The 25,268-nt window shown below is 43.3% G+C and overlaps 1 protein-coding gene across 2 annotated transcripts in view; it reads right to left on the bottom strand.

Moving 5' to 3' along the window:
- Positions 1–25,268, bottom strand: part of trpc5a (transient receptor potential cation channel, subfamily C, member 5a) — an 86,340-nt gene that overhangs the window by 38,570 nt on the left and 22,502 nt on the right. Inside the window, exons 2-8 of one of the 2 annotated variants that reach the window (XM_031850652.1) lie at positions 12,671–12,712; positions 11,776–11,878; positions 11,141–11,391; positions 6,533–6,649; positions 6,332–6,394; positions 5,293–5,430; positions 4,546–4,752 (exon numbers count right to left, since the gene is read on the bottom strand). In XM_031850652.1, coding sequence (XP_031706512.1) covers positions 4,546–4,752; positions 5,293–5,430; positions 6,332–6,394; positions 6,533–6,649; positions 11,141–11,391; positions 11,776–11,878; positions 12,671–12,703 — 912 coding nt within the window. In that variant the 5' untranslated portion in view covers positions 12,704–12,712. Of the gene's footprint in view, positions 1–4,545; positions 4,753–5,292; positions 5,431–6,331; positions 6,395–6,532; positions 6,650–11,140; positions 11,392–11,775; positions 11,879–12,670; positions 18,492–25,268 lie in introns of those variants that run through there. The other variant, XM_031850653.1, reaches the window with a different exon arrangement.

Genomic DNA, 25,268 nt, shown 5'->3' with positions numbered 1-25,268 from the left:
GGGGCAGGTCAATGGCTTCACCAAAGTCTGTTTTGATTTTGTGAAGTCGAGTCTGAAATCAGCAGATTTGTGACTTTGACTCGAGTCCACACCTCAAATATCAAATACGAGCTTTTTTAATTCCACAGTTTAAATATCTAAATATTGATGTAAAAGTTCAGCCTTGTTTTCAAGAAATATTTCAAAATCATTTCTTACTTTTCAAACGTGTGGAGATGAAACAGTGACGGAGGACGAGTTATTTATTGTGAAAGCGTCAGAATGCATTGAGTCTGTTCCTACATGTCACTCTTCTTCTCCTCCGTAGAAAACACACGTTTGTTGTCGTCTGTCTCTCTCTTCCTCTCTCCATTACCTCCCACTCTTCATTCATTTTGAAGCCAAATGACGAAACACTGCACGACATGCAGACAGAATGATCAACTCAGTGTGTCTCCTGTTAACAACAACAAGAGGGTATCTTGCTTGAATACACAGTTTATAGTAAAAACTATACAAGTACAGAAAAGGACTGTAACAATTCTGAAGACCTTTTCACACTGACTCTGTATTTATCGTCAAATTTTTTGTTGAAAAATGAACTTTCAGAACAAGTTACAATTTCTGCGTTTTTTCCAAAGCCGTCAAAAGAGTTTTTGACCTCTCAGAGCCACCGTACATGCAAACATCATCACCTACAATGTCCCCTGAAAAGCTGATTGCACTTTACGACAAAACAAAGTCCAGGATGCAGAACAGCAGAATGTAAAGATTGATTTCTCATCGTCAGAAACTGAAACAAGAACTTTTAAAAGTTGAAGAATTGATGAACTTTGGCGCCTTTTCTGCATTTTCCAATTTTTGTAAAATATTAAGCAAATTGAACTTTTGGTTTTAGTTTTTTAAATGATTTATGGCGTTATAACTGCGTTATACTGCACTAAATACATGTTTCAGTACTCTCTGCTGCTAGCCGTGGTGGTGTTGTTTCCATCGAGGTGCAGGACTTTGATTTATTGCAGTGAAAAACGAGGCCACGCAGATTAAAATGTGACAGAAACAACGTCAAGCGATGATCAGCGCTGGAGGTTTGCCTTATTTTGCGTGAAGGAGGTTGTTTGAACACCGTAATTACACAGTAACATACTGTAAAAGGTTGGTATCGGTATCATGTTGCCTGCAGCTCTAATTATGAACAACTAAATGATGAAAAATGTCCGTCTCCAGCATAAAGAACATTTAGTGTCTCAGCCGCCGCTGCCTGATTCTCCCACTCATCAACCGTCTGCTTTACTGGCAGATATTTGGCGACATACATATTTTCCTGTAACGGCTCTTCATCATTCTCTCTCCAGCTAACTCTCCATCTCCTCTCAACAGTCTGAGAACATCTTATTATCCGCTGACAGCTCTCTCCCTCTCTCTCCCCCCCCCCCCCCCCCCCTGCTTTCGTCTCCTCCGGTCTAAATTTGAGAATATGTCTCGAGAACGCAACGGGATGTTGTGCGCGAGTTTTTCTGCGCGAGTCTCGCTCAAAGGACGACTCTGGCAGAGCTGCAGCCAATTATACCTCCCAGTGAGGTGGAGGAGACGGCAGCACACTTCAGTGCAGGTAGAAACATGCCGTTTCTCTGAGTCGCATCGACGGTGAGGAAAACATACCGTTACTTTACAGAACATTGATTGTTTGGTTTGTGAAAACAGTGAAAGCAGTGAGAAATAGTGGCGCAGTTACCCAAACCTCCACATTGTTACTGTTATATTAACATCATTGACATGATTGCGAATATATTTGAATTATTTAACATTATTAAAAAGGGAAAAGCTGCAGATCTGGAACCATTAAATGATAAAATGGCTAAAGGATTATGAACAAATTTTCATTTTCTATCAAATTGATTCATCGCTTTGGCTGCTCATTTTGATTTGCTCTGTCGGTAAAAATCTGTAAGTTTGTAAAGTTAATTAAAGCTGTCACAAATAAAAAGTAGAATATAGTGGAGCAGTAGAAGTAGAAAGTTGTATGACTTCTAATATTACTTCTAATGTGCAGTACTTGAGTAAATGTACTGCTCCTGGGCAGTAATAAAAATGTTCTGGTTAATCATTTCTGCAAATTTATTCATGTATTTAAAGCTTTTTCCTTAAAAAAGATGACAAAATGTAAATGCTAATGCCTTCTCCTACTGTGCTTCATTATGTTTTATATGATCAGCTCTGTCCCTCATCACTGACCGGCCATCAGCAGCACTGGGAGGAATCCACCAGAGCGCTGTGAGCAGCAAGTGAAGTGAAGTTATGGTTATGAATATTGTTCAGTAATCTAAATAAAGTGTGCCGTGGGTTTTGGTTTGGCCAGTCACAGTTAAAAAGCCCATTTTTTCATTCCCAGTGAAGGTGAAGAGAGCAGTTCTCATCAGTCTCTTCATGTTGTTTACCTCGATGTTAACTGCTCAGGAGAGAAGCTTTTTACTGCTCCATCCATCTTTCGCTTTCCCTCCTTCCTTTTCCTCCGTCCACCACAACAGGGACATAAAGTTCCCCCTAAATCTTCTCCTACGTCACCTCTCCTGCCTGGAGAAAGAAGCTTCCCTCCTAAATCCTTTGGCCTGGAACAGCAGCTTCCCGACATCTTCCCTTTAATCCATCCTTCCATCACCCTTAATGTTTTGCCGCACCAAAGCGCCTTCAAGGGGGAAAAGTCGTTCCCTTATCCCGTTCTCTGTGTTCGTAGAAGCCCCAATCCGTCCCTTTATCGTGAGCCTTTGAACACTTACGTTATGCAAAATATGTCCTGATGTTTGCAAAGTCTACACACCAAACAAAGTCTTTTATTTTTGCAAATAAAGTATCGAAAGTCGTCAAAGATCTGACTCGTATGTTTTACTTTGACAGTCCCTCATATGGCTGCTTAGCATGAACACAGTTAGCATGAATATACAACCAGCATGCTAACATGCTAACCTGTGTGTGCAACATTCTGAATGAACACAAGTAGGGTTAGCATTGTGTTTTCATTACCTTAGAATCGACATACAGAGAGGGTCCTCTTCACAGAGTCGGCCATGTTTCTACTGGAGCCCAGAACGGACAAACCAAACACTGGCTCAAGTTTTCGTGTTTTCTGCTCGTGTGTCTATTGCATTTTGCAATTCTTGCTTGCAATTACCGAAACAAAGTTTGTGTGTCATGAAAACAATCAAATAAAATGCCACTTGTTGCAAACTCCCTAAAATCTTTGATCTTCAATGTCACCAGCGCGTCAAGCCCTCTTCAGATTAAGACTAAGACCTTAGTCAGCTCTCACTTCCTGCTCTAATGCCTCCCTGTCTCCCTCAATCTATCCACCCATCATCCCGTGGCTGCTGTCCCCCCTCTCCCCGCCTCCCCCTCGCTCCGTCCTTCCACTCCAGCTTTCATCCGTCTGGCAGCACCGCTCCATCGCAGAGAGCTGGAGACAGCAGGGGACGGACAGTCGGACGGACGGAGAGAGACGGGAGATCGCCTTGGGGTTTTCCAACTCTGTTTCTTTCTCTGAGTCTATCTCATCAAATCTCCATCTCTTTCTTCACTCACCATCCCTCCAGATATCTATTTGTCTGTCTCGCCGTCCCTTTAAATCTCTCTCTCTCTCTCTCTCTCTCTCATTGTCTCACTTTGTATAAACTGACAATGTCCCTCAATTCCTCAAAGACAATTAAACGTTGTACTGCAGGAGTGTTTAACAGATAGGGCAGAAGGTTGTAGTTCGTTATCCTCAAACGGGCCATACAGAAATGAATATTATAGTCACATATAGATACTTCTAAATGCATTATATATAAATGCTACAAGCATAAAAGTACCATAATAAACACTTAATGGATATTTATAAATGGGTTTCCCTGTATGTCCACATAACGGTGTTAGACATACATGCAACACATACCGTGATCCTTAATAGCCTACCGTTAGCTTTTTACTTCTGCTGATTGTATTCACACTTTAAAAATCCTAAAAGTGGTGTTCATTGGTGGAGATTATCTTGCTGATCTAAACATGCGAGTATCATAAACGTTCTCAGCATGCAACATTTAGCATATTAGCACGTGAACGATATATGATACAACAATGACATGTTAGCATGTCAGCACATCAATGTGCCATCAACAAGTATGCCAATAGAATGTACTGTAATTAGAATATATGAACATATAATGGATATTTACCAATTACATGCAAAGTCAGGGCATCACTAAAGTCTAAAAGTATTCATGCTTAATGCTAGAAACGTCAATATTTCACTCTGTTGTACATTTCAACAATTCCATCCCGAGAGCCGGACTGCAAGTGTGGCAATAACTAAATGCAACGGTTCAGTTTCTGCTGGTATTTAATAACCAACTTTGACACCAGTGACAGTGCACATACATAATATAAACGAACGTACATATACATACACACATAGCCTACTCAGCTTGTTACTTCAAAAAGGTCTCTTCAGTCACCAATGAAAAGGCATCTAAAGAGACTTTTAAGAGCCCAACGTACTCCTCTCTAGTCACAATATCCGGGTCGGGTCCCTACCTCTTTTTGGTGGTATTTGATGGCCAGTTTGAGCTTGGCCAGGTCGTGGCACTGCCTCGGGTCCAGCTCCTCGCTCAGGTCGTTGTCTCTGTGGTTCAAGATGGTCTCCAGCTCTCTAGAACTCCTGGCCTGGTCCAGAAGGTCTTTGGCAAACCGTTTGCACTGCTGCGACAGCTCCTCATACTCCTGACGGAACTCGTTCTCCACCTGAGAGGAGGAAGTGGTAGAAAACCTTGTTACCGTTTATGATGTGTCTGTAGAGGTCGATAACTCTGACTTCCGTCGCTCAATCAAACTGCCCCAAGCTCTCAAGATTGCTGCAACATGTGCTTCTTAGAAAACTCAGAAGTAAAAGGTATTGTTACCGAAGACAAAACGTATTTTCAGCCAGATGAATGAAGCCTTGCTAAGAGTGCTCGAACTTATAGCAGAAACAAATGAGTAACAAACAATATTGGATGTTTTTTATAGCTCATCAAGTTCAGGATGTGGCGTCCCTCCAGTAGAGTTCTTGAATTAACGCCAAAGAGGACGGTAGCTGCTCCTAAAGGCTCCTGATGGACCAGCACTTTATGCGGACACTTTAAGTTGCCGTCTCATTTATTTTGACAGCAAGCCGTATATTGTGGAAATAAAGATACACAAGGGCTTTACTGGTCCAAATACATCACTGACAAGTCCCTGAGACTAAACCTTTTCTCCACTCCCGCAAGACCTCTAAGGAAAGTCCTTCGTCAGCGTCCATACCTTGCTGAGCTCTTTGAGTTCCCAGCCCAGTCTGAAGGCAGTGAGGATGGGATCTTCACTGGACAGCGCGATGAGGGAGGGCGAGGCCAGAGCCTTGTAGATGTTGAGGCGAGACCTTGAATGCCGAAGACTGTCGACCTGCAGAAGGTGACACAGAGAGACGAACAAGAGAAAGATTTAGACTTTTAAGGTTTAGAACCAACCCGTACCATATCGTACAATGATCGCCCTTTGTATACTTTGAAGAATAACAATAAAGAAATAGACAATTTTCTCCCCGATTGCCTCATTAACTTTGTTGGTCGTACAGAGGCATCAGGATGTAATTGAGACTGTTTCATAATCAGCTAAAAGTTGCTCACAGCAACTTTGATGTTAAAATACTTCATTACAAATGAAAGTCCTGCAATATTTATGGAAAATCTTTCAAAGTTAAAGTACTTGTTTTGCAGAAAATTGTCCGTTTTTGAGTGATATAATAAATTATAAATGTGTTCTAGTGTTTGCAAACTCCTTCGCTTCAAACTTGCCTTTGAGGAACGAATTAATTAAAATGTTTAAGTATTCTATTTCTATCTCTTAGGAGTGTTCTTTACAGTGTTTTGTTAAAATATTTGTTCTCTATGTTACTGTTCATTTTTCGTGCTGATTTTATGTTTACGTGTGCTTAAGAAAATTGTACAATAAAGTTGTAACTTCTGTATTCATGTATAACCGAAATACTCAAGTGTTTAACCTCAAACGGTCCAAAGTACCAGAAGATTTCGAGCCTTTTTTTGTTTACAAAACATAAAGATTGTGGTTTCTCTTCATTATTTCTTTCGTGTGACGACATAATCAAAGTATGTTAAACAAGATTGATTAATGACAAAACGGAAGAGATGTTTTTCGTTCACGGCAGAGGAAATGATGCGTATCTAATTGTTTTAGAATAGATGCTGAGAACAAATGTCAGTGCTGGAGGTGCAAATTGGGAATTGCTGTAAATTCCAATATTGATTTTCAGCAGAACAAACATTAAGGAGAAATGATCACTTACCTCTGAACTGGACACGCACTCGACACAGTCACATCGTATCTGGTGTGGTCTGGGAATGGTGACCTACACAGAACAACAACACAATTAACGGTGAATCATCACAGCTACCTTCCACATCCTGATTCAATATTAAAGTAAACACTCTTCTTAAAAGCCTTGCTTTTATGACATCATTTTTGCATTCGCATTGAGAGTAATCACCTTCCGCTGGACGAGGAGCTTGATGATCTCGTAGTTGTTGGTGTGAGCAGCGAGCATGATGGGAGTTATGTCCGGGGTGAACTCTGAAAACTGACTGTCCATCATCAGCGAGGGAACCTAAAGAAAAACACGTCTTTTTTATGACATTACACGTATCATATGAAAAGTTGACCACAATGAAAGACTGATATCTAATGTTAAATAACTTGTATTGTGCAGTGTAAAAAGCCATGATTTCAGTTCTACATGTGCCGCTGTTACGTAAAAAGGGCAAAAGACAAATTAGCCAAATGATGAATCAAATTAAACTCACTTGAATCTGATTAAAACAAATTAAATGTGTGTAATGCATTGGACAAGAGAAGTCTCCTGCTGCAGAGGTACATTTATTTAAAGCCACATCCTCTCCAGAGCTCATTATATTCCTCAGTGACGCGACTCTGAACACCTGCTGTCATCTGAGAGGAACTGAGTGAAAGAGTGTTTCATTACCGAGTGACAACCAGGTGGTCTGGAGGTGTATGGTCAGATATGAATAAGAGACTTAATAAAAGGTGGTTTTGCTGGTTTGAGTCCAGAAGACCTGAACATTCTGAAAGCCATGTTGCTGTATTCTAGATATGTGGATCCAGAAGGAAACAGGTAGCCTGGTTCTGTCCACACAATCTACCAACCAGCACCTCTGATTAACATGTTGTCTCTCGTTTGTTTGATCCGGACAAAAAACGTGTTATATCCTGGAGTCTCTGCCGGTTGCCGGGCAACCTAACCATGACGATGAGACTGCCAGATGAATCCTGGACGAATGTTTTTGGAGGACGAGACGATTTCTGTCTCGAGTGTCGACATTCTGCAAGTTATCGGTGGATGAACTCCAAACCAAATACAAGGGATTGTAAAAGCAACATGAACAGCTGCTGTTGAATACAATACAATTCAACCATCATAATAATATTAATGATTTACTTTAACCTCCTCCAGTGAGCATTCACAAGCACAATGTACACATTAACTCAGTAGTTTTGTTGCCTAAACCTAACGAAGTTGTTTCCTGTGGAGACAGAAGTTTATTTTGAAAAGACCAAATGCATGTTAGGAAGGGAAATCGACACGAGTTGCTGGACCTTTCATATTCATTAAAAATGTGGAGTAACTTTTTCGTAAGATAGAACCTTTGTCTACGGGGACTAACAAATACAATTGGGCTCATTGGATCCACAAGAGTCTGGGCCTTCCAGGCAAATCCAAGACCGTTTAGGGATCCCAATATGCAGACATATTTAAAATACAATATTTTTTTAAATAACTAATTTATACTGCTTGGTTTTTGCCCAAAATTGCATGGCATTATCTTAAAGTCACATGTCTGTAAAGGGGGGAGTCTTTTCATTCATACATCTTGAAGTGAGAGGTCAAAGGACCCGTCCGAAAAAAACGTTTTTCGTTCTCCAAAATTGAGTTTTTAACTTCCTCAACCCGACCTGAAGCTAGCATGACGTGGATTCATTAGGTCGTCTATTCTCATATGTGCCTTCACTCTTCAGCTTGTGCTCGGTTTAACATCTGAAGTAAGTTTATTTATGTCAACAAGAGCTCGAGGACAACAAATAAATGTTTATATATTCGGCTTATGAATGCTCGACACGGGGACTTTAAAGCAGCGTGTTTCCAAATTGAGAATAAAGATGAAATTGTTCGTGCAAGTCGCAGAAACACCAGGCGTCTGAATCCTGTGAAACACACACACACACACACACACACACACACACACACACACACACATTACACTCAAAGACATCAGAAGAAGGAGTGAGAGGAGCAGACGTGAGGAGGAGGAACACATGTGGACTCTTTCATCTCTCAGAGGGAGAACCAAGCAGAGTGCTTCTCTTCGTCCTCCTTTAATCTCCTCCTCGGCTTTCGCTCCTTCCTTCTCTCCTTCCTTTTTCCTCATCTCACCTCCTGCTATCTTTGTTTTTCTTTCTCCCTCATCCTCTCATCCCTCCCTCCTCTTCTGCTCCTCCCTCTCTCTCACTTCTCTGCCAAAATCTTTTTTTTTTCCTTTTTTATTTTTTATTTTTCCTGCCGTGATAAGGAGTGTGAGAGCAGCTGCCACGGGATTAAAGGCACACACACACACACACACACACACACACACACACACACACACACACACAGGTAAACTACCTCTGTAGTTTGGGTGTGTTTTATAGATTTTTCATCTGAAAAGGAGAAGATGTTTCGACTGATTTTCATGCATCGAGATATTTCCGTCTCCTGCTGCTGGTGATGAGGACCGATCAGGATTCACTCCCACTAGCACTGACCCACATAAGAAATAAAAACACTGCAATATTTTCTGTTTTCTGCTTTTTGTTGCACAGTGCTTTCAGAGGTCTTCCTGAACATACATGTCTGCTCGGTCAGGACCAACTTTGTAACGTACAGGGTAGCCGAGCACATCAAACTGTGACGCTCTCTACGGTAGCAGGAAACACGGGGTTAATGTTGTCGATTCAAACAAAATAACTTGCTCAGGTTTAGGCAACAGAACCACGTATGTGGATGAAGAAAAACATCCCGGTTGGGTTTAAAATATCTACATAAACTAAGTTGGTGTGTTTTTGTATGCAGATTTTGCTGTAACTGCAGAAGAAAAATAAATCGATGAACAGTGAAACTACACAGGGTCTGTGTGTTATTTCATTTTCAACTGACTTTTGTGTTATTATTGATGTTTTGTTGAGTAAAAATCCAGAAAATCCAGATTAATATAATAATAAACTGCATGTAAACACACATGTTTAACACATCCACTGATAAAAGCACACGCAGATAAAAAAGAAAGAAAGATCCTCGACTCCAGCATCTCACACACACACACACACACACACACACACACACACACACACACAGTTAAATCTTTCACACATCAAAGGAAAGTGTCCTCATCGGCACCACTGTCTCTCTGTGCAACTCTCACTCCCTTCTTTCCTTATTCCTTCCCTCCATATCCTGCACTCTTTTCCTACTTTCATTTGGCCTCGCTTCAGTGTCGACATCTCTCTTTCTCTCTGTTTTCTCCCTCCATCCTTCATGCAACTCTCCCTCTCTTTTGATTTTTGTACACTCTTCCTTCCTCCCTCCCTCCCTCCCTCCCTCCCTCCATTCCTTGTGTTGCTGCCTCATCCCTTTCATATCTAGTGCGCTGGTGATGTAGAGTGCTGCGGTAGTTATTTGGTGGAGAAGGAGAGCGACGAATAGAGAGGGGGGAGAAGGGAGCGAGGAGAGATGAAAAAGGGGGAGCGAGGGAGGAGGATGCAGAGGGAGAAAGAGAGAGAGAGAGAGAGAGAGGGGGAGTCAGATTGCGTCAGATGGAGAGGGAGACGGCAGGAAAGGTCAACAGTTTGTGATCACCAGGAGGAGATAAAAGGAGTCGACTCTACCTGTCGGCCGAGAATGAGGAGAAAACACACACGCACACACACGCACACACACACACACACACACACACACACACACGCACACACACACTTCTTAATATAGACATCTACATGCAAATAAACACACACTTGAACCCTGAGACCAACAGTCACGTGACAACAAATTGGTGAAACTGAACTGCTGCTGAACACGGAGCAGAGAGGAGAGGCTGTAAACATGAATAGCTTGATATACGCAGAACAGAGAAGCTTTCTTCCAGCATCGGTAACACTGATGACAACTTTGTGACGTGTTTATTAGTTACTGACTGTTTTGTCTTCTTGTCTTCTGCTTTGTAACTTTAGAGTTCAGAGCAAACTTCTTTCCCCTGATTATAGTATGAATTAATCTAATCTCCTGCTGCTCAGCTGTCAATCTCTCCAATCTTCAAATGCACTCACATTCAACCCTTAACATCTGTAGTTCATTGTTAAACAGCAGCTGCTCCATCATGCAAGAGATCTACACAACCAGGCTACTCGTCTGTAGTTGATTTTGGCGTCTGAAACACAACACATCAACAACAAAAACACATTTGTTCCCGTCTTCGTCCAACTGAGAGGCGACCAAAAAAATTAAATAAAAACTTCCCACAATCCTCTGCGTTCGGCCAAGGGTCTGTTGCCACAGCGATGCGGAACCTTGCAGCATCAGACCGTCCAGAAATTAATGCAGAAGAATAAATCTGATTCTCTTCAATTTAAAATGTTCCTCTCTCTCTCTCTCTCTGCTTTGATCTCTCTTGCTCTCCAGTGTCTCTCCCCCTCTTTGACCCCCCCCCCTTACACCTACACATTATCTGAACTGTGCAACATGTTCTTTTACTCTCTCTCTCACACACACACACACACACTCACACAAATGCTGCAGTGAGGCAGACAAACACACTGTCTCTGAATCCTATTTCACAGTGTGTCTATAAAACCAGCTGTTTAATTTGCATCTTCTCAGCAGAATGTGGAACACAGCGTAACAATGAACGGATGCTCTTCATCACGCGCCGCACACACCGATTGAAAAAACAACCCACACATACGCACATTTACAGACGAGTAAATGCAGACGCGTTCATGCGTGAATGTGTCTGGAGGAGACGGATCGACACACGTGCGCTCGTCCACGCACCTGTTTCTCGCCGCTGGGCCTCCTGTGCGACAGCAGCAGCTCCACGGCGCCCACCACCTCCTTCCTGATGGCGTACAGCAGGGCGTCGCCGGTGTGGATGCCGTGGTCGAGCAGGAGCTCCATGATCTCCAGGTTCTCGTTCTCGATGGCGATGAGGAGCGCGCTGCGGCCCAGCGGGTCCAGACAGTTCACGTCCATGTTGTAGTAGACCTCCGCCTCGCGGAGGGCGTGTTTGACCCCCGCATAGTCACCTGGAGGGGAGGGAGGGAGCACACAGGTAGTGTTTCAGTTTCCCACAGACTTGTTTTCTACCTTGAATACCTTCTACAGCGTTACCACGTGTTCCAATAGAAAAAAATACTAAAATATTTCAAGTTGGATCATCTTGGCAACGCTTTGTATTAAGGTCCTTGTAATAAGCAATAATTAAAAGTTTGAAATATCAAGAGACAGTTGTGATACTTTGCAGCACTGCTGCAGCGAGGACACCTGTGAACTGTTGGCTGCAGTCCGGCTGACCAGCTGCTGTTCAGATATCACACGGTGTCGACTCAGCATCATTTGGGAGGTGAGTGGAGCAGCAGAACGAAGGCGTGGCGGGAACTGTTATGTCGCTAACAGAGATGAATATGTACCTTTCTCCACAGCGGTGAGGTAGGCCCTCTCCTCTGCAGACAGCTCCACTTCCGCCCGCACGATCTGAAGCGGGATGCGGTCGCGGTACGGCGAGTACGTCGCCTAAACAAACACAAACAATGACAACACAAAAAACTTTAAAAAAGAGAGAATCACATCTGTAGAAATCCCAAAACGCTTCTAACTAAATCATTTCTGGGGGACCCTTCTAAACAATTATAGAGCCATAAAAAGGTAGCTTCTCTTTTTCAGTTATTTATTAAATGCTCATGTTTGAATGTACAAATGAGGCATTCTTCTATGACTGTGATCAGAGAGAGAATTGTTTTCAAGCCACAGATTGCCGTCCCCAGAGCCATGTGGCCGAAACTCTAAATATTTGAACAAAACTGCATTTGGGCTTAAACAGGCTTACAAGTCAAATATCATCAGCTGTTTGTTTGTTTGCAAAATTAAATTCTTTGTCATATCATATACTTTCATGCTGTGGTGGATACTTTACTTCATAAGTGGAGTCATCATCATCCATCATCGCGTTACAACGGGACGAGACACAAGACTGTTGTTGAAAATATGAATTTGGTGTTGAAGTAACTATTAAGTCACAGTGAATAACATCAGAGGTGAGATGTGATACACTCATGGATGATTTTATTTATTTTTACTCCACACGGTGAAAACAGAAAGACGATAGAAAGACTTTTTGTCCTATGTGTGTGTGTGTTTTTCTTGCAGATCTATCTTTGTGGGCACCATTCCATCTTTTACTGCTAAGTGAGGACATCTGGTCCTTACATTGTCAAAGGTCTGTTAAAGCGTTAACACTTGGCTTTAAGGTTTTGGATCTGCCTGAAGGGACGTAATGAAGTGCGACTGTGTCTGTGTTTGACTCACCTTCTTGTAGTACAACTGTGTCATGGGATTCATCGGGCCGGTCTGGAACAAAGACAGGAAGAAGTGAGAGTTACTAAGGAACAACAGGGCGAGGAATATCAACAGCAGTCCAATAAGTAGAAGTGAATGAAAACTGTAAACTGTTGACACTGTGTTCTGTGGATTATGCAGAGTAACTTGTACATTGTTCCTGGAGTGCACAAACAAACAAACAAACTCCAGCTGGTAGAAATCCCAGCAGCAGATATCCCAAATCACAGCAGATGAAAGCTCAAGAGTCCGCCTGGCATTGAACAGTCAACTAGAAAGTGAGCTGTCAACCTCTTTGTCTCAGCATGATTACATAGAAATAACATAAACAACAATGCATTCTCACCCAAACGTGAGTGTGCAGGTTAAAATAACTATTCCAGACAACTTAAAATAAGTTAAAGACCTAAAACTGAATATTTTACTCAGCTACAGATCGGGGAAAACACCCAGCTTCATTTAATTATTTTTGAAGACTTTGCAGAGAACCGGCAGCCAGCAGAGATAAAACCGTCCAACCTGAGACTCAACCGACACACAGAGACAGTGATGGACGTGCCGGCAGTTGAAGCAGTGCAGATTAGTGCCTCGACATACATTTAGCTCAATAACCAGCATACAGACCATTAATAAGCCACGTCCCACCGTATTAGCGGCTCCAGTCTTCTAAATAGATGTAATCCCCATGAACCACTGCCTCCCGGAGAACGTGTAGAAGCTCTGCTTGTTTGCACATTGTTTGTTTATTTGTGTAGGTTTTCATCAGGTTGACTTATTGCACCGTAATTGCCCCACATTTGTTTACTTTAGGAGCGAGAGCTGATACATTTTGATTGCTTCACATTTTCCTACGCAGTGTGGGATTCATTTCCAAGCAGTGGGGAGCTGTCAAAATAAACGCAGAGGCAAAAAAATATAATACGTGTGTGCATGTGTGTGTCGGTGAGAAAGAGCTAATTACTGCAACTGTTGGTTTGAATACCGAATACTTAAAAACACTTCGCACCGAGGTTACCAACACCTTCAAGAAGCTAAAGAAGTAAATAAAGCAGAACCAAAACAAACCCCACTCTTATGAAGCCTGATGATTCAAATATTAAAGTCATCGATATAGAATATGAAACAGTTTATAAATTGTCACAACAATATTTGCATCGATAGAAAGGTTCCTGAGACGCCAAAGGGTTTGAATTCTCTTACTCGTTGCTGCAACCTACCTGCAACATTTTAAAGCAGAGGCGACCGGCCAACGCTGAAATAAGGAGCGGCTCTACGAACATCGGACAAAAATGATTAGACAAATTATTCACGAGACATAACCTTCAGCCAATGTCACATTTAATAATATCACTTTGTTATAAAGTGGTTAAACTAATGATGAGAGGAGCTGCATCAGGATCTGTCCATCTCAGCACAAGATTATGAACCCTGACAAACTTGGAATCCTATCGCTGTCCATCACAAATGTGTCTGTGGATCTAACTGTTCTGAGTCGTCTGGCAGGAATATATCACAAATCACACCGCTGTTCTTAAGAGAGAGAGCCAGGTCTCCTGCTGCTCTTTTGCAGTCAAAGGACCTTTAACGAAGCTGAAAAGAAAAACAAGTCCTCAGTGCTGACTCACTGCCCCGAGCTCAAGTGTTGTTGGTATTTAAAAGCAAAGTCCTAGTCAGGAACTCTAAACCTTTAAGGCCACAAACACACTGCGGCTAAACACACTTGTGGCTCTTCGTCCTGTGAAGTTCAAACACAGTTCGCTGGTGAAGAAGAAGAAGGACAGATAGATACGGCTCCCGAGTCCTGAATCTGAGTCAGCTGCGTGACAGAAATCCTCTGAATCCGGTTATCAGTGCTGGCAGCAGAGAGCGGAGGGCTGCCGTGGTCAGGAACGGACGATTTATAGGTCTGAGAGTGATGCACATGCTTTTGCTCCGCTGACATCGTCGTCGCCTCCGAGTATTGTGTTTGTGAGGAGGACAAGAAAGACGTCTCCGCTGTCAGCCGACCCTTTTATCAACAGCTGACAGATAAATGAATGCCTCCAGTTACCAGCTCTTTCAAGAGGACGGAAAATACAGACTCGCCCGGCAGTTTCCAAGCTGCTTCATGAAGAGTAGATGTTAGAGCGGGATATTTAAAGTCACGGCGGGACTGACAGTCATTCCCCAGAACACAGAGTGTGTGTTTGTTCTCTCTATGTGATGCTCTCATTTATTTCAGCAATAACGAGGCTGATTAAACTCTATTAGCCGCAGAGGAAGAGGAGGCGGGAGAAGACGCCGTGACCTCAGCATCTTGTATGTGTCTGACCTTCTTGTAATGAGCTGCAGTCTGCCTTTTTAATTTAGATGATTTATTTGCAGTGAATGAATTCACATCCAGGGTGATCTTCAGTGACCAGGAGTGACTGGAGACTGAGCTGAGCTGAGCTGGGTTTAACTGAACCAGACAAGATTAGACTGAACAATACAAACTGGAAATGACTTGAATGTATTATTTCATCTAAGAAAGTAGGACCAGAGAGGTGGTATCATCAGATCACTATGCTGTTTTACTGTCTTGTCTTTTGATTTTAAAAGTGCTCTATCAATACATTTGATCGGAGGACAAAGAGAAGACTGCCGTGATGCCAAAACTGCTTATTTCAGAGGAAGATTTCACGTATTCTGGAAGATTTAAAACATCAGAATTCAACTAAGAAAGAAACACTGAATACAATACACTTCTTCACTTTATGTGTGTGTTTGTTTGTTGTTGTGATTTGATCATAATGTGGCATTTAAAATCAATGTCACAATGACAATCAATGTATTCAGTACTCAAGACAATAAAGCTGAATATTTGTCCTTTTAACATAAATGATTTTAATTCAATGACGACAGTAAACGGATACATAGAAAGGAAACTCATAGAACAAAGTTTATTGTATTTTACTCTGATTTGTTTCTATTTAGGCATTCAACTGTAACATACCCATTGAACTAAATGAGTGAGATTAAACAGCGACAGCAGCAGCATTGTTGAAGATAAGATGAAAACACTACAGATTGTGTTTTCATCTTATCTGCTGAATGCTCCGCTGTCTCCACCAGCCAGTCTCCAGCTGAGTCTCGTTTCACAGCTACTTCTTCTTCTAAAGTTGTGGCCGGAAAGAAAAACAATGAGCTGAAACTCACGACGAAGCCCCGAAAAGCCGAGAGGAGTTCCAGATTCAACCACCTTTCACATTGTCGCTTTGATTTTGAAAATAATATTGATTATATCTGATTTGTCTTTGCCTAAACCAGCATGAAGTCACAAGACCAGCTGATTTAAATCTGCATTTCATCATCTGTCATTACAATTGAGTTACATCTTCTAACAAAAGGAAAAACATGTTGTTGTAAGTAATTCTTCAAACATGTTTCATATTTATTTGCCACATGATTTTTATGCTTAAGTCGTGTGCCTCGCAGGCTATTTATGCATGTTATCTGTTAGAGACTGCAGCTAAACAGAGCAGCTGAACATTAGCATGCATCTCTGTATCGACCTTTAGCTCCAGGAGGTCACAGCGTGCTGGCAGGTTAATCCAGATCTCACCAAAACCTTCTTTTTTACCACCGCGGAGCGAGTCCCTGCTGAGAGGACTCCTCGGTTACACCAGATGCAGACCGAAACGCTGCGGTGAGCCTTCTGCTAATTGAGGTTTTTTTAAAGAACGCAGTGAGAAACTCACACCGACCCGCTGAGTGTGCTGCAGATAGAACAGCACTATGATGTAGTGCTTCCTGTTACCTAAAGTTAAATCCAGCGGTGCTTTGGCTCAGGCCGACCTCGAGGTTCTGCATTTTGCCGTCATAATAAACGCACTTTCCTCAAACCCTCCACATGATGACTTTTCTTATTTACGCTGCACAGAAGTGATCGGGATCTGCTAACGCCTGCAGATTACGCTGCCGACGCCTAAATTATGTGGATGAGATTAAATTATGTGCGGGAGATTAATCCCGCAGTGCCGGGGAGCCGGGATGCAGATGCGTCTGAGATCTGCACGGCGAGGGAGAATTAATGCTGACGGCTTCACAACGCTCCACTGACTGTGTTTCGTACAGCAATGCAGATAAACTCGGCTCCTGTCTCGCTCCCTCTCGCCTTTCTTCCACAAGTTTTTCACAATCCCACATCCATCAGAAGTGATGGTCCCTCCCGCTGTGTCTCTCCAGCCTGAACCCTTTCTCTGTCTCTACCTCTCCTGATCTCCCCTCATCTCTCTGTTACACCTGCAGTTTGTGTACGCAGCGATTTGTTTCCCCTCATCTTATCTTTCCTCTTCAGAAGTCCCTCATCCTTCACTCTCTGCAGCTTTCACATGTTCTGCTCTATTTTCTGTCTCTTGCTTCCACCCTTGAGAAGAAGAAAAAACAACTACTTCCATCCTGAAGTCGCTTCTTTTTATAATTCTTATCTCTCCTCTCTTTCCGTCTCATTGCCTCCTCCTCGGCTCCGACTCCCCTCGTCTGCGCCTCTTCTCTCCGGCTCCTGCATCTTTTAAACACTGGTGTTTGTTTACAGTCAGTATCCCAACCTAGCATAGTTTTCCATCATGTGATGAGTCATCTAAGGCTCATGTTGTAGCACACATGTTGAGTTACAGTAGCCATGAAGTTGCTGATGATAATATGCTGACTATTACTGCTCTGTTGGGAGTCAGAGCTTGGAGACTGGGCAGTGACGAACGCTGATGTGGCGCGCCATAACTCTGTAACGATGCTGCTCGTTGCCAGCAGCGCGGCACACAAACAGACGAACAATAGTGGCACGACAAGCCGTTCGCTGTGAACTCCAGAGAGCGGCCTGCTGCCACCCGCCAGCCATTGTTATCTCTAAACAGAGCCTCCGAGAGGCTGACAAACGGTCCACTTCCTGCCTGACGTGTGGGAGCGACGACCTTCAGACACGCTTCAGACAAATATGGGAGAAGCTGAGCACCGTGGGGAACAGCTTTCATGTGATGTTAGCAAGGTGCCGGGATTCTAAACTGTCCTGTAAATGAGCCTCACTGTGCAGCAGCACGACCGCAATGGAAGAAAATAACGACCAAAAAGAGACACAAAACCAACACAAAGAGATTCAAAACCACTTTAAAGAGTTGTAAAGCCAAAAGATTACCAAAAAGAGACGCAAAGTGACCATTAAAGAGATGCAAAACCACTACAAAGAGGGAAGCAAATCCACCAAAGAGTGATGCAAAACAACTATAAAGAGATGTAACACAACCAAATGTATGTCCCTTCTAATCTGTGGCTCTTATTCTGATGTCGGAGGGGGGGGTGAGAGATTTTTAAGTATTAAAATGTGAGTTTGAAGAACTCTCTCCGTTTTTATTATCATTATCATTTACAAACTATTACATTCAAAGGGCAGCGACAGAAGTGATTGGTTGGTCGACAGCAGCAGCTCCAGGAGCGGTGTTCATTAAAATGCTGCTCAAATGTCAGATTCCACATCGTTAGGGCGATCCAGTTAGAAACCAAAGGATGCCTCGTGCAGCTGCAGACAGAGAAGACTCGCTGCTGCAGGAGGAGATTGTGTGATACTCGTTCCACACTTTGACGGACTCGTCCCCGAGTCACTCGATGAAGCCTCCTGCTGCTCTGACTTCCTGCCAAACTCCCCTCAGATCCTCCGACTCTGTTCTTTAAGCCCGACCTGAATCCAGGAACCACAGCGACGATCCTCATCCTCAGCCAGAGGGAAGACTTTCTCCTTTTCTTATTCCTGTTTTGTTCATTTGTATGAAAGTACATCACTTGTGTACTTAAATCAAGCTTGGGTATCAGCAGCAGACATTGTATATATATATATATATATATCTGAGGGCCAAACAGCAGCAGGAAACAGAGGAATAAGCAGAAAGTGTCCCTTCGTCTTCAACCACTCAGCAATAAAGCTGCAGGTCTAATGAGAGAAAGTGCTGCGAGCAGAACTTAAGAGCCAAGTTTACTGCCTGTTATTATATGTGGGTGGTTCTCTCTCTCTCTTCCTCTGTTAACACGTCCTCCTCAACTCTCCATCGTCTTTCTCTTCTTCTACTGTTTCTTTCTTCTCACCTCTCTGACCACTTTGACCTTTCTCTCTCTCTGCTCTCAGTCTGAACACGCTTCATCTCTTTCCGTCCGCGTTGTGCGTCTTCTGCGATAATGAAGCTGAAACGTGTTCATAAATGCACACGTGACTCTTTGGACAGATGTTTTCCCCTGAGTCCACAACCGAATACATCCTTCAGTTCCTTCCATTCAGAACGACGCTAAAACGTTCCCGTCTTTCAAAATCAAACATTAAATTGAGTTGAAAAGATGAAACTCAATAGCTGAAATTATCCGGTCGTACATGTCGTCTCTCAACTCCATCTCAAATCTCTCAACCGAAGATCTCCATCCGACTGTGAACAGCGAGCAGCGCACTGAGACCGGAACCCCAGAAATATGTCCTCTCGTCTCAAGAGGCTTCTCATCGTACCATCAATGGGTTCAGAGGTCGTCCTACAGCAGGCTGGGTAGAGATTATGTGTGAAATTAGGAGCCGTACTTCGTAGGTATCCCATGACATCTCTTCGTATGTAAGCCACGTAATCGTGAACCAGGAAGTACAAAGACGGTACAACTAAGCATTTCATAATCTTTCTCAATGAACGCTGCCGACACTTCTCTCCTCTTATATTTCTGACTCTCTTCAGTCCGTTTAGCTCAGCCGCCAGTAGATGTTTCAGATAACAAATCAGTGGACGAAGGACACGAGTGAGTGTTTTTTTGCGCTGAAGTGAAAGTCTTCTTCTGCTTCTGTGTTTAGAGAGAAACGGGCTTTAAAAAGACTTGACTTCTCTTCTCCACCCTCCATCCTTCTGCTTCTCGTCTCCTCATTTACTTCCCTCTCTCTATCTCCCTCTCCCTCTCCCTCAGGAACATTCCATCTTTCCCCCTAAACATCTCTCTTCCTCGTCCTCCGCTACACTTCCATCCAGCCCTTCATCCATCCCTGCGATGTTGCTTCAGCCATTCATCTCTCCCTCTTTACCTCAACTCCATCACTCCCGGTGCCCTCTGGTAGTTTTTCTCCAGCTGTCTCGCTCCATCGCTCCTGCACTCCATCAACCTTCACCTCTCTCCGTCTTTTACTCCCACTTTCTCTCTCTCTCTCTCTCTCATGCTGAAGTCTGATACGTTCCCCTGTTACAGTTGCTAAATCCATCTGTCTCGCTTTTTTCTCTCTAGCTCATTTATTGCTGTTTTCTCTTTATCTCCATCCTTATCTTGCATTCTTCTCATCACCTCAACCGTCTCCCCCTTCCTCTCTTTCTCCCCCTCTCTTCTCCCTCAGGAACACCTGTCTTCCTCACCTCCATCTCGCCCTTTTCATCCCGTCCATAAATAGATGTTTACATAAAAGAGAGAGACGCAATCAAAGCAAAATCTACTGACTTATCTTCTCATCAGGGGATCGTAAAGAACTTTTATGAAATCTTCTTCTCTCCATGAAGTTACTAAATGTGGTTGAATGCTGTTTATTAAGTATTAACGTGCTCCAAAGGGGAAATCACAGTTTAATATATGGAGGCAAGCAGACTAACTGGAGTATAAAGATAATTAACCCTGTTGGAATGCAAAAACATCTCATTTTAAATGTTGTGTGAATGAATTGGGGAGTTTTCACACCAAAAAGCACCTCCTCGTTCATTTCAATGAGATAATGAGGCATCGACGACAAATAAATGATCACAAATGAATCAAAAATGATCAAAAATCAAAGATTTTAAGGTAAATTTCTGAATTTTTGAAAAAAACTCTGCAAGAAACCGTCTGATATGAAGTCGTGGTGTCTTTAGCTGCGACACACTTCCAGGTGAAACAGAATGTTTAGTCGGGGTGTTGTTGCGAGGCGCTGGTTTCCTGAACACAGAGGAACACAGACCTCTAGACGGTTAAATGAGGACGAGGACGTGAGGAGAATGAATACATCAGACCTCAGCCACGCTCTTTTGCGAGTATGAATAAACACTCTCTCTCTACCGGGGATCAACAATGAGGACGGCCTGATTACCACGTCAGGCTCGGTAATCTAACAGCTCACAGAAACCTGTCTTTCCTCTGAGGCTCATGATGGAAGTGTTTCCCTTGAGAAGCGACCGGGCCCTCGGGAGAAAATGGTCGGCGGGTAAAGACAGTTTATGAGCTTGAGTGCGAGCGAGCGTTTCCATCGTGCAGGACACAGAGGAGTCTGGCTGGGTGGCGTTTGATGACACAATCTGACGCAAGTTTTGAGAGCGAGGCGAGTAGAACGTTCTGTCTGTTCTTCAGAAGAGTGGATTGTCTTTTGTCCGATTCACCTCGATAAAGATTAACTCCAGTCTTTGTTTGTATTTAATAACCAATGATGAATGAAACAACGTGTAGAGGGGCAAGTAAATACCCTGCGATGATGCCACGACTGCAACAGTCAGTTTGAGATCTTTTTAATGATGAAGGGAGTGTTTACGTCACGAGACAAGATGGCCGCATGTCTGACCTATCAGCAGGACGGACCAGAACAAGGACAGTTTATTGTTCATTCAACTTTAGAGGCATCTAACCAGACGTGCGCACGTTCCAGCGGGCAACACGGGTATGATCCTTAAGGTCATCTTTCATTCTCCAGCTCCTATAATGTGAGTAGTTTCTGCTTCTCTGTTTCCTGTCAAAGGAAACTGAATATCTTATATTATATCTTATAAACTGAATATCTTATATTATATCTTATAAACTGAATATCTTATATTACATCTTATGAACTGAATATCTTATATTATATCTTATAAACTGAATATCTTATATTATATCTTATAAACTGAATATCTTATATTACATCTTATAAACTGAATATCTTATATTATATCTTATAAACTGAATATCTTCAGTGTTGGACTGTTAGTTGGACGAAACAAGCAACAGGAAATTGTCCCCGAGCTCTGGCAGAGACATTCGTAGCTGCAGCCGTAACATTTTGAAAAAGTACTGAAGCATTTTGACAACAAGCCGACGGGGAAGTAAACGTGTGGCTGCACTACGCTGCTAGAATAATTCAATTTGCTGCTCATCTCATGAACATTTTACTGAAACTGTGACAAATGTCTCAGAGCTCCAGAGTCAGGATGAAGCTCCCACGTATTGATCCTCAGCAGGTCCGATCACCCGACAGGGAGAGCAGATCCTCTCTCTAATGGGAGGAACTGGAAGATGGCAGATTAGAGGAGGACATATTGAAGGAGAGGAGGATGCAGAGGGAACATGAGAGGGGGAGAACGCTGGTGGAAAGAGAATGATAGTTTGTTTCTGGTCTGGAAAAGAGATTTAAAAAGGAGGAGGAGAAATGTAAAAGGAAGGATGAATGAAAATAAAGAGGAGTAAAGAAGAAGGGGAGGATTGGGATAGATAACTCTGCTCTGTTGTGTTCGAGGACCGTAGTGCTGCAGCTTTCATGAAAACGGGCCACAAAGAAAAAGGGCAAAGAGGATCTTAATTGGAATCTTAATTAGTGCCCCGAACAACCTCAACCCTGAGACGCAACCTCTCCGGCTCTGGAGGAGGATGGAGGAGGGCGGGGCTTCCCTGCGGCTGATGGAGGAGGTTTAAGGTGTCGCTGCGTCTCGAGCCGGGAGCTTTGGGGAAGGATTCAACATGCAAACAGGAAATCAGATCGTTACCGCTCTGCTGAGTGAGAATGTGCTCAGCGGAGCGTCCATTAGAGGCAGAACACACACGAGGCTGTTGGCTCCCCGTGATGATGATCAGTGTTCCCGTCTCACAGTCAGTCATGTTTTGGAGGATCTTATTCGTGGCGACGCGCAGTAGCGTCAGGCGGCAACGTCTGACTCAATACGTGCACTTCTTCTGGCTCCTACATCATGTCCCCGCACAACTCAACTAAACGTGTTTAAAGTTGTGAATTTAAACAAAACAAAAGTACCTTGTTAGCTTTAGTTAAAAACATCAACATTTTATTCTGTTATTATTTTAATTTGTTGTGTTTGTGCTGCGACAACATTCCAAGAAAACCTTTGTTGTTTAATTTGAACGTGTGTTTATGTTGATTTCCTGATTTGTGTAAAAATGAAAAATAAGTTAAAGTGAACATGTTTAGGCCGGTCACCAGCAGCATGACAGCCCCGTGTGTATTTTGAATCATTCAACACTCAAAACATTTCCGCTGAGTCATTAGAAACTCATTTGTGATTCTTCAAAAGCAAACGCACTCCACGACCAAATACGTTCCCCTCCAAACATAATGCATTGTGCCGTCTGAACGTGACTTCTAGGAGACATTGAGAATAAAACAGCTTGCTTTGCAGATATCATCTCGCTCATCTCATCATCGAAACAAATGCAACGTCAGCGACATGAAGAGCTTGTGTGTTTCCATCAGGTGCTCTTCCAGATATCAATGTGGGAGGAAACAGCTGAACGTCAGCTTCCCTTTTGACGAATGTTTGGTTGATTTGCAGGTCAAAGTATCAAGGTTTAAAACCGACAAAGCGGATCCTCCCACACCGAAACAGCTGAGGCTGATCGGAGGGTTGGTGGTTCGAAACCCGGCTCCCTCCGGTCTAGAACGGACTTGACTGAACTGAAAGCAGCTGATTCAGGTTATATACACACACACACAGAGCAGCAACAACATGGCGGACAACAGAGCAAGGACACACGTGCGATATCATCACAGACTAACTTCTAAATTCACAACCTTGGCCTGGCTGGAGCCGCAGAAGAAGAAAACGAGGCGACCGAGAGAATTCTGGCAGATGAAGCTCCGTTGGCTGATGATGATGCAACTCTTCTGTTGTGTAACGCTCTAAATATAGAACCCAAAAAGGCATCCGGCATTCAGGGGAGAGGAGACCGCCGGCTGAACTGAAAATATCTCAACCCCCGGTGCTACCTACAGTCCTGGGGAGCCTCTGCCCCCCCACCACCCCTCTATTCCTCTTTGATCCTTCCCTCCTTTCCTCCTTTGTTTCCTTTCACCGTGACTTATTTCATCCCTTTCTCTTCTAATCCCACTTTCTCCTCTTTGGTTAATTCTTCTGCGTCCCATCCCTGTTTTTTCCGTCCTCCCTGTCAGCCTCTCCGTCCATCCCATAATCCCTCTGGTGGCCGCTCCACCAATCCTTCCATCCAAACTCTCCAGACTTTTTCTATTCCACCTCTCTGTCTTCTCATTCATCTCCACTGTCATCACCTCCCTCCATCCATCCATCCTTCATCGTGTCTCTCCTCTTCCTCTCCCTCCTCCATAAATCCTTCATTCCTCCACCTTTCCTCCTTCATCCCTTCCTCAATAACGTTTTATGATTCATCCCCCAAATCCTCAGCTCATCCTCTTTCTGGCTCAGATTTTTCTATTCATCCCGTCTCCTCCTTTCAGCCTGTGTTTAATTAGCATCCCTCTGCTCTCCCTCTCCCTCCATTGTTCTCTCTCCTCCTCTTTTCTCTTTTACACATTTAGCTGAGGGTCACGGCCCTCGCAGCGATGTCAGCGTTTTAATAAAACACCTCCGACTCAACAACAAACAACCAACGACAGAAGCTTGCCTCTGACACACGGTCCGAGCGCCTCCTCATCGTCTAATCGACTTTAAATCCTGTCGACTGAAAGTACCAAGTGGGGAAGAAACTGCTCCGGTCAATCGATACCCGATATCGATCGGTTTTGTCCCCAGATCCATAAAAACAAAGACTATGTGTATGTTGAGTGTTCTGCTGATTGGCTCACTACAGTCTGTGGTGTGGTGAAGTCCAGTGTGGTGTATTTGATGATTCCAGTTGGTAGTTAAGAATACAGAGATTTCACCAGAACTGTGGAAAAAAAACCCCAATACAAATAAATGGAGAAACCCAGAGAAGCAGCAGCAGACGGATCCGTCTACACAGCAGACAGCCAAGTACTACAAAATAAATAAACTTTACAGTATACAAAATAACAGAGAATCACACACTGATATTTATGTTGAAGTTAAGAGCTTCCACTCCTCCTTCCTTCCTTCCTTCACTCCTTCCTTCCTGCCTTTAATTTAGTCATACGTAATTAAACAACAAGCTATAATTGAATTTGTTGCGCTACATCAGTCTTCTTAATTGGCCTGGCCTTCGTGTTTCAGCCTGTGTGTGTGTGTGTGTGTGTGTGTGTGTGTGTGTGTGTGTGCAGGTTTACGTGGCTCTGCATTCAAATGTGAGCTTGAAAGAGTCCTGATTGGTGAGTGTGTGTGTGTGTGTGTCTTTCTCTAATCAGTGAGTGTAAGTGTGCCCTGATCTGCATCGTTGGACCTGACATTAAAGGAGGGAGATGTACCGACACACACACACACACCCACACACACACACACACACACACACAGGGATTTTTCTTAAACAGTGATAAATTGGCTATTATCACATCTACGTGATGCGGCAGGGTTCTACGTTTCTTCGTGTTAGAAGAGGTGAGGACGCTTGGGATGCAGTAGCACCTTTGGATTCTTAGCACGTTTGTGTGTGTGTGTGTGTGTGTGTGTGTGTG

This window comes from Anarrhichthys ocellatus, unplaced genomic scaffold (assembly GCF_004355925.1).
Source record: "Anarrhichthys ocellatus isolate YVR2014 unplaced genomic scaffold, GSC_Weel_1.0 scaffold11, whole genome shotgun sequence".
Lineage (NCBI taxonomy): Eukaryota > Metazoa > Chordata > Actinopteri > Perciformes > Anarhichadidae > Anarrhichthys > Anarrhichthys ocellatus.
Note: the sequence above shows the minus strand (reverse complement) of the source record. Positions and strands in the feature narration are given on the sequence as shown.